Source organism: Gadus chalcogrammus, chromosome 9, assembly GCF_026213295.1.
Source record: "Gadus chalcogrammus isolate NIFS_2021 chromosome 9, NIFS_Gcha_1.0, whole genome shotgun sequence".
Classification (NCBI taxonomy): Eukaryota; Metazoa; Chordata; class Actinopteri; order Gadiformes; family Gadidae; genus Gadus; species Gadus chalcogrammus.
Window position 1 is genome coordinate 7,184,744 of NC_079420.1, and position 10,058 is coordinate 7,194,801.

General features: G+C 49.7%; 1 protein-coding gene across 1 annotated transcript; it reads right to left on the minus strand.

Moving 5' to 3' along the window:
* Positions 1 to 1,748: 1,748 nt before the first annotated feature.
* On the minus strand, positions 1,749 to 9,675 carry LOC130389086 (PDZ domain-containing RING finger protein 4-like). The gene is made up of 6 exons (XM_056598750.1): positions 9,526 to 9,675; positions 7,515 to 7,616; positions 6,337 to 6,447; positions 3,704 to 3,721; positions 2,848 to 3,293; positions 1,749 to 2,796 (listed from the first exon to the last, which is right to left on the minus strand). The coding sequence occupies exons 1-6, from the start codon at positions 9,673 to 9,675 to the stop codon at positions 1,749 to 1,751; spliced, it is 1,875 nt and encodes a 624-aa protein (XP_056454725.1).
* Between the last annotated feature and the right edge of the window lie 383 nt (positions 9,676 to 10,058).

Here is a 10,058-nt window from a genome sequence, read left to right on the forward strand (position 1 = left end):
TCTAAAAATCAAAATGATGTAAAAACAAACAAAAAAAACCGAGGAAAATAATGCTCCTATCATTGTGTTGAACTATGCATTTTTTTTATGAAATGCTGCAACAGAAATCCGGTTTCCACTTCAAACGTTACATTAGTTCAGTTTCAACTGTTAAGGCTATGCTGAGTAAAGTTGTCAAATATGGAGAGTAAAAAAATATGTAAAAATACTGATATGTAAAAAGGTTATGAGAAGGTCCTTTGTTACGGAGTATAAAATATATTTAGATTAAATGCCATGAAACAAAAAGAGATTCATACCTGGGAAAAGTTGCAGTACTCTATTGTCAGAAATCCATGGAGTTCTGTGCCATCATGATATGTCTTTTGGACTTAGAGGTGAGATTTTTGTAACGCAGTCAATGCAGTTTAAGGTGTTAACATCCAAATAACGGTTCATGTTTAACTGTAGCAATCCTGGAGTGAGATTTTGCCTTACCCACAACCTGCTCCCTTAATGAACTGTATCTGGGTTCACTGTAAGTCGCTGTAGATAAAAGCAAAATAAGTAAGTAGTAAACCGACCTGGTCTTCCATTCACAGAGAGTTGATCAGCAGCAGAACCTGTGTCTTCGACAGTACTCAGAAGTCTTAGCGGTCATTTGGGGGTAAAACCATTTTGTCGCTTAAAAATCTGTAGAACTGAATCGTACAAGATAATCGTAAAAATGTATGAAGAGTATCGTTGTAAAGAGAGATAGCCACTTTTTTTCTTCATAGAAATGTCCCAACTACTTGAAAATATTTGGTGTCTGGTTTGTAAGAATTGTATGAAAAATTTTGAACAAGAACAGATACAGTACAGTGATACAGTTGGCAGTATTAAAGTGAAACACTCATATGAAAAACAAATGATGTTCTGCTTGATTCCTACCGTTTGCAGTTGGATCTTCCGTGGTAGTAGACTGATACTCTTTCAATATTTTCTGCTCAAACTCCTTGTGGCTCCTTCACTCCGGGATGTGGTTTACGGTGCATGAATACACTCGTTATTACCGTATTAGTATGGGGATCTAAATAGACATGTCACACCATGTAACAGTTGATCCAAAAGCCACTCATAAATAACAACCATGTGGTAAGTGTGGCATATTTTAAATAAAATGGGAAAAGCAGAAGAATAACCATTGTACAAGTTCAACTAATGATATGGACTTTATATTTTCCTTCCTGATTACAGCACTGCAGTGATGCAATGTAAACCCTTTGACTGCCATCGAGTCAAATAAACAGAGTCGTCTATCGCAAGATCGAGTAAAACGCTCATATAGGGTCACAAGCAAACCGAAGGACACAATGATTGGCTGGTTTCGTTTGCACTTAAAGACATTTAAGGGACTGTTTGCGGATTTAAACGTAATAAATCAACCAATAGCCAAAAGGGTACCATACACAGAGTAAACCGAGAAAATTGATTACAGTACCATAATTTCATAGAAAAACGATTTCTGGAAGAGCAACATGAACAAAATACAGCAATGCCCGGAGAACCCAAAGAATATACCATGACACCATTGAGAATTTGCTTACAAAATGATCTATGGGTTACAAAGTGTGAAAAATATTCCTATGGTCCTCATAAAAACGCCACATTGAACGAGGCAAGTATAATCATACCGCATGGGGTAGACTGAGTGGATTTCTCTGTCGCGTACGTCTGTGTGTGTGTGTGTGTGTGTGTGTGTGTGTGTGTGTGTGTTTGTCTATCCTTTATACAGTGGTGACCGAGAGGAAGGCGTTGTGCACCTGGGCTCCCTCGGGCGCCTTGGTGCCGTGGATCATCAGCTCCTGTATGGTCATCCAGTTGTCCAGGATCTTCTTGTTGCGCTTCTTCATCATCTTCTTGTGGCTGAGCTCGATGATGCTCACCTCCTTGCTGCGTCCCTCCCCGCTGCTCTGAGGGTTCTCCTTCAGGCTCTCCAGGCGGCTCCTCTGCATGAACTCCCGCCGCCGCCGCTGCTCCTTGGCCCGCACCAGGTGCTGCTTGCGCTCCTCCTTGCTCCAGTACCTCCCCATCTTCATCTCGCTCATGGCGTCGTCGTCCGTGGTCATCCCGCCGCTGCGCTCCTCCTTGATCTTCAGCGCGCGCTCCCGCAGGATCTTGTCCCTCACGGGCCTCTTGGTGATGTAGCGTGTGCCGTCGCTGCGGATCTTCACCTTCCACTCCATGTGCGGCGCGTCGCTGGGCCGCTGGGGCTCCTTGCACACGCTGAGCAGGCTGAGCTGGCTCTGGGCGTACTCCACGGCCGAGCGCTGCTGGATGAGCTGCATGTAGCTCTGGTAGTGGCGCGCGTGCGCCGGGATCACCGCCGCCTGCCTCTGCTGCGAGCTGTGGGACGGCGAGAAGTACGGGATCTGCGAGCCGCTGGCCTTGGCCTGGCCCCCCCGCCTCTCGTCCTCCGCCTGGGTGGTGTGGTCCGACTCGGAGGGGTTGCTGTGGTCGGGGCTGCTGCTCTTGGCCGCCGGCCCCCCCCCCGCCGCCCGGGGGTAGAAGGGCCCGGGGCTGGGGCTGGGCCCGGGGCTGGGGCTGAGGGAGCTGCCCGCCGCCAGGCTGCTGCTGCCGCGCAGGTTCCTCTGGTTGGTCAGGCTGACCATCCGCTGCAGCGAGTGCTCCGGGGAGCGGTCCATGGCCAGGGGCGTGCTCCTGGAGCTCTCCGCCGTGTTGTAGGCGCTGGAGCTGTCCTTGTCCGACTTCTCCAGCCGGCCGCCCGGCCCGCCCGCCACCTTGCCCTTGGTGTGGGCGTGGCCGCGGCGCAGGCTGTGCTCCTTGTTGTTGTTGTGGTGGTGGAGCGGGGAGCCGCCCTCGGACCGCGTGCCCCCCTGCGGGCCCTGCCGGAGCTTGTGCGCCTGCATGATGTTCTGGCACTCCAGCTCGATGCTGCGCAGCTCGTCGTTGAGCATGCGCAGCTCCCGCTGCACCCCGCCCTGCTCCGCCAGGCTGACCTCGATGGTGCTGCGGCGGCTGTAGAACAGGTCGTACTCGCCGCTGTTGCGGATCTGGCACTTGAGCTCCAGCAGCTGCTGGAAGCGGTCTCCCTCCCGGTTGTCCTCCACCAGGGGCTCCCGCTGCTCCCCGTGGCCGTCGTCGGCGTCGTCGGCGCCGCCGCGGTTGTCCCTCAGGCACTGGGAGAGCCGCCGCTGGATGTGAGCCAGCACGTCGTGCTCCGAGCTCTCGCCGGGGCTCCGCTTGAGGCGCGCCCCGCCCGCCTTGTCGCCGGGGAGGGCGGAGCAGCTGGCCAGGTTGTAGTCTGCTTCCTACACGGCCGCGGCAGCGCGGAGGGGACACAGATCACAGGGTTGGGGAAATGCTTCTACTGCAGGAAGTTTGAGGTCATTTGCATGTTTGGATTTTTTGAGGTCTGATTTTTGTTCCATAGTGAGGGATGGGGGTTTATGTAAAAATATTGATATTTAAAATGTTTATCAGAAGGTGTGCTACTGCAGAGTATGAGATATGTTTCGATTAAATGACAGGCCCGGGAAAGGCAGATGTACTAACTGAATCCATTTAAATATGGTTGTTATACCAATGTTTTTCAGTCAATTTGGTTGCATTCGAAAGTATAAACTAGACTAAAATATAGATGATTATTCTACTTTGTTTAACAATGCTTGATTCTGATTGGCTGGGAGGAGGGCATTAACCCGGAAGGTTGCCCACTGACTTGTCGGTTGCACTTTTGCTGACCGAGCACAGCTTCATCAAATAGTAGATCAATACGCCGAAAGTTTCAAACATGAGGTCCATTGTAAAAATAAACCTTTTTTAAAAAAGTTTCTAAAATGTGTCGGAAATCCATAGAGAGGAGTAGGGAAGACATTTGAGGACTGGTTAAAAAGCGAGGAGGACGACGGAATGACAAAAGCAAAAGACAAGGCACATGGTACCCGTTTCATTTCACCGTTTACCATTTCGTTTGATCGATCTTAATGAAAGGGGACTACTTTTTGAGGGAGATGAACTCAAACAGAGTATACATTTAATAAGCATGCAACACGAACAAGAAAAAGTAAAATTATTAAAGTATTTGAATTGTTTTATTATGTTGGCAAGCAAGAAGAAGAATAAACGGGATAATCACCTCAAGGCAGCGCAATAAATAGTTTGATATGCCCGGTTCGTGGAAGGTAAGCCGTCCACGAGCCTGGCACGTCAAACTGTTTATTGCCCTGCCTCTCGGTGATTATCCCTTACTTAGACTTGACTGAGGACTTGATCGTGCCATGTAGAATATTAGTTGATTCAGTATATAACCTTGGAGTGTCTGCTTCTCAGACAGAGACGATACCAAATGCAATGCAATACGTGTTGGGCCTGGGCCCTTTTTTTCCCATGTAATTTAACTTGGTGCAATCCAGTATGATGCAAATCAAGGCCCTGCAGAAAGTTAAATTTGTGAGACACTGGTTGCAAGAAAAACTAGTAGGTATAAATCCCAGAGCGTGTCTCAAGAGAACGAGACAGAGACTGAGAGAGATATACAGAGAGAAAGAGGGAGAGAGAGAGAGGGCAAAATGTACTTTGCATTTAAATGGGCTTTTTTTCATATTTGATCACTGCGATAACATTGTATTTCGAATCCCATTTGTTCTAATGTATATGGTGGCACTTCATATTGGCCTTGAAGCGAAGTAATTCAAACTGTATAATTCCCAATTTCTCCACTTATTTAACCTGGTTTCTCGTTATTTTCTTACCATCAAAACCCAAACTATTTCAATACGCTGTTGTAGACATCATATATTGGTGCGCCTGAGGTAAATCTGTTTTCGTGCTATTTCAACAACAGAAATAGACACACTGCACGCGGGCTCTGCTTTGACTTTGAGGAGAAGCCTCCTACCCCCAAGGGAACGGCTCGTACAGTAGACTGAGACAGAGGCAGGCACGCCTCTCGTGATTCAGGTTTAATTCTGTTTTTATCCTCGCCGAAGCTCAGCACTCCCATTCAAACCAGAGAATACGCTGCACAGTTTTTTTTTACGGCTCACATCAGCCACTCCCTCCTCCGGCGTCGGTCCGAGTGCTTTACAGTCGTGTCGGGACATCAACTCGACAGTTATTTACACTGGCACATCCACCCCAGGCGCACACACACACGTTCACTTAAGAAGACGACAGCGTCGGTGATGCAAGGTAACAACACTGAAAGGTAACAACCTGACAGAGGCATTTAGGGGTTTGGATGGCCTTGCTCAAGGGCACCTTGATGCTTTTGCACCGGCGGGGAAACATCGAAAAGAAGATCAAAACATAAAAAAACACACCAAAAAAAAATAACATAAAAGTTTTGTTGCTGGAAAACTTTTGGTTTGTTTATTTATTTTGCGCGGTGCTTCTGAAGTGCGTGCTTGTGGTTTTCCAAATGAGGACACAGCACATCACACGCTGTTTGTGAGTTCTGCCCTATTCCGGATGCTCCTGCAGGGATCCGAGCGCTCTTGTGTACCGCTATGGGACAGAGCTCTGGGAACGTCAGGGGATATCGTCTCCCTCCCGCTCGAACTTTTCGTTTGAACACACATTTACATGGACTTTACATTATGGTAATTTCAACAACAAAAAACGAATTTGAATCACGATTAGCAATGTTTGGGATTTTCAATGGAACCGTGAATCTCGATGCATTAATATTTATACGGGGTTATGGAAAGAGTTTACTCCCCCGGTTTTGACAGCAGTCTGAATGAGATTGATTCAAGGGAAAGGAATGCTGTTCATCATCATTCAAATGAATGCAATGGATGATTACAAGCAACATATTTATTTGTTCACGTGGAGGAATCCGGTTGAATGTGTCAAAAAGTAAAGTTTGTGGAATTTGGATTGGGATGGGTAGGGGAAGGGGTGGCGGGGGACGGGGGGACGGGGGACGGGGGACGGGGGGGGGGGGTGTGCAGGACAGGGCAGTGGCCATGGTGTTCAACTCCCAGCCAAAAGGCACTGGGCTCAATCCCCCTGTGAACTTCACCTGGGCGATGCATCCAGCATACCAAACTCCAATTCAGTGTAAGTCGCTTTTGTTAATAGCATCTAGCAAATAGTAAGTAGATCATGTGTAGATCATATAAAGGGGTTGTTTTCACACTATAAAATGTGAATAGTGTCTGAGACACCCGCTGGACTTTCTCCTCCACACCTGTCTGGGACAGAGCAGAAGGTCAGACCAGTGACCCCTAAACTCTGCTTCTTTAACACCTTAGGACCTCTCTGACGACGGAGGAAGAGGCTCCACGCTGGTGGAGGACATCGTACACTGTTGTACACTGGGGTGGAGAGACTGACCGGCTGGTTCACCTCCTGGAGGGCAGCAAGCTCCAGCTCCTCCCTCTGCTGCTCCTCCAACATCTCCATCTTCAGCTGCTCCAGGAACTCACTGTGTTCATCATCCAGCCAGGCCTCCTCCAGCTAGGGGGAGGAGGGGGGGGAGAGAGAGAGAGAGAGAGAGAGAGAGAGAGAGAGAGAGAGAGAGAGAGAGAGAGAGAGAGAGACAGAGACAGAGACAGAGACAGAGACAGAGAGAGAGAGAGAGAGGGAGGGAGAGAGAGAGAGAGAGAGAGAGAGAGAGAGAGAGAGAGAGAGAGAGAGAGAGAGAGAGAGACAGAGACAGAGGGAGAGAGATTATTATTAAAGTGAGCGCAAGATATGGGCGGTTTTAATAACACTGGTAGCATATACAATACATTTTTAGGGGGGATAGTTTATCATGTAGCTCATTCGAAATGCCGATATACATAGGCTCCCTAGTCAGGTAGGAGAACTCATGGAAAAGTAAAAATAAACACAAATACAACTTTCTTTCTCCATCAGATACAAACTCGCTTTTGGATTCAGATGTTGTCCACGGTCAAACGAGTGGCTCTTTCCAATTCGACAAGGTTTCCATTCCATCTCTCATCATACGTAATCCCACCATCCCAACGCCCTCAACGTCAGCCCTCACCCCGGTGGTGGGGGAGAGGCCTATTAAACAAGGAGCAGCCCGTTACTCTCCCCTCACTGGATGCCCTGCTCTCTGCCACAGACTCACTCTACATCAGCATGCCATTAGCTTTTACAGCCACGCCGTCGGAAGTCAATTACAGACGCCGCTACATAAAGACCGAGCCGGCCGAGGTGCCGCGGCGGCCTGTCACGAACACTCGTGGGGACGGGGGGTGGAGGTAGTGGAGGAGGTGGGGGAGGTGGAGGTAGAGTGCATGTGGTGGAGGAGGAGGAGGAGGAGGAGGGGGAGGGGGACGGGGAGGAGGGGGGGAGGGTCAGCCATCACAGTCCGCCTTTAATCACTCCCATTACATTCATACGGCACAGGGCATCCGAGCCTCAAGGATGTGGTTTTGCGTTTGAACCGGGCGCATCGCTTAAGACCCCTTGAGACCCCCCTGAGAGAGGAGAGTGAGAGAGTGAAACACATAATTATAAGAACATGACTGTACAAGTAAAGAAGGGGAATGAGTAAAGTGAGTGAGGCTCACCTGCAGCTCGGGTCTGGCCACCAGCAGCAGGATGTTCCGACAGTCCTCGTTGGCCAGCACGGCCACCGCCTCCTCGCGGTTCTGCACGTCCTGCCCGTTTATCTTCAGCGGGGACGAAGGGGGAAGGGGGTTAGCCGGCCGCCGCTGATGCAATTGGATAAATGGAGGCTCGCCCCCGACGTACACACACGGGCACACACGCAGACGCGCACTCACACAGACGACACTCACTCACACACAGACTGACATCAAACACACACAAACTCGCCCGAAGACACACATCTGGGCAAACGCACACACACGGACGCGCACACCCACACACACACACACACACTCACACACACACACACACACACACGCCCGCACACACACGCCCGCACACACACGCCCGCACACACACGCCCGCACACACACGCACGCACACACAAAAACGCTGACACACAAACACACACTCCCAACCACACATTCACACACATGCACACAAACACCCACCCCCACCCACACACACAGAAACTCTCTCTCCCACGCATGGGGCTACAATAGGACTGACACTACACAATACAACTCTCCACGCCGTAACTCCCCGTGTGCTGTGGTGCTCTGTGTGTGTTTTATTCACGGCTTGCGCCAAGTGGAGGCAGATATGAGCGGGACCGAGGCCAGGGGTTTGGGGGGGGGGGGGGGGGGGGGGGGGGGGGGGGGGGCACCGCCTAGTGTACATACATCTGGCCGCACAATTAACTGGCCACTGACAGGGGCGTCCATCTTCTCTTGGCCAGAGTAATGGGCCTGTCATTTGTGGATAATAGTGGCAGAGTAGAGGTCTGATACACAAACACATCCCTCCTCCTAGCTCCGGATCGGTCGAACACACACACACACACACACACACACACACACACACACACACACACACACACACACACACACACACACACACACACACACACACACACACACACACACACACACACAAACACACACACACACACACACACACACACACACACACACACACACACAAACACAAACACAGTTGCATGCACCGCTAAACAATTAGACCACGGCAGTCCATTATCTCAGGCCAAACAGAGCTCATGCACTCACACTCCCATCTAATAATTGTGTGCACGGAATACACACCTCTCCCAGGACTGTACACTACTGTCTGGCTCCTCCCCCATAATGCATTGTGCTGAGCTCATTAAAAACATGTTTGCCGCCTGCCAGAGACAATAGTCTGCATCCCGCCCCCCCCTCTTCCTTCACGCTAATTTCAACCTACCAAGGAGAATCACTGGTTCATAGCGCCCAGACTGGGTTACCACCCCACCACCCATCACCAACGAAGCTGCTGTGGCTGAACTGGTGCCTCCTTCATAGGGTGGATTGGTGGGTGTCGGTCAACGGTGGCGGTGGCTGTGGGGGTGTTTGCTGGGCAGCCCTTTTAGGCTCCTGACCCACAGATATAGCCTGGGGGCCCAAAGCAAGACCGAGCCTCTGTACCATCCCATGAGGGACAGCCAGCGAGCCTCAGCACAGAACCTCTCTTAGCCAGGGAAACAGCACCATTGGTGCTGAGTCGGTAACTAAAACAGCCGGGGGGGGGTGGCTGTTCCGCCCCCCCAGTCTAAGAGACACACTGGGGGCAGGTTCCCCACTTTAATGTGCAGCCATTCAAAATGAATGGGATTCGGCATTAGGAGAGAATCTGTAACAAAGTAAAGAAAGGGTGTTTTGGACTGAATCCAATTAGATCCTGCCTGTGGAGTGAGACGCACACTATGTGTGCTTGCGAGAGCAAGAGAGAGCGAGAGCGAGAGAGAGAGAGAGAGAGAGAGAGAGAGAGAGAGAGAGAGAGAGAGAGAGAGAGAGAGAGAGAGAGAGAGAGAGAGAGAGAGAGAGATGGTGTGAGAGAGAGAGAGAGAGAGAGAGAGAGAGAGAGAGAGAGAGCGACAGAGAGATATGGGGAAAGAGAGAGATGGAGAGACGGAGAGAGAGTGAATTGTACCTGTAATATGCGGTCCCCTTCACGGATCCGTCCGTCCCTGGCGGCGATGCTGTTGGGACCGATCTGTGTGTGAGGAGGAGAGGGCTCAGAATGCATCTGTGCTGGTTCCACTCGATACTTTCCTTTAGGTTTCCCCATCTTGTAATCCATCATCGCACTAGTATTACAGACTTCTAGGAACACATTGGAGCCTTACAGCCAAGACGTTCAATGTTTTCCAGTACATTAGAAGCAGAGATAGTATCTACATGCTTAACTCAAGATGGCATTATACTAATGACAATATACAAGTATGGATAGATTCATATGACACAATTCATTTAACACATTCATTAATTAATTCTTACAGTTTTGCTTGAATGAGCAGATATTAGTAAGTCATATGCTTAGCCTCCTCCCAATATCTCCAGTAAAGCATACAAAGTCATACCATCAAACAAAAGAAGATCAGACACTTTTTGCCCGACAACGCAACCCTCTGCAAAATAATGTTAGTGAAGGCATGGACAAGGTGCTCCGTTATCAGCCAAACA

Excerpts from the sequence above, each read along its gene's own strand:
- LOC130389086 (XM_056598750.1), bottom strand. The coding sequence starts at position 9,675 with ATGGATTACAAGATGGGGAAACCTAAAGGAAAGTATCGAGTGGAACCA. Across the intron at positions 6,448-7,514 it reads TGGCCAGACCCGAGCTGCAG|CTGGAGGAGGCCTGGCTGGA; the intron begins GTGAGCCTCACT and ends TCCTCCCCCTAG. Across the intron at positions 2,797-2,847 it reads GGCCCGCAGGGGGGCACGCG|CCTGCGCCGCGGCCACGCCC; the intron begins GTCCGAGGGCGG and ends CAAGGAGCACAG.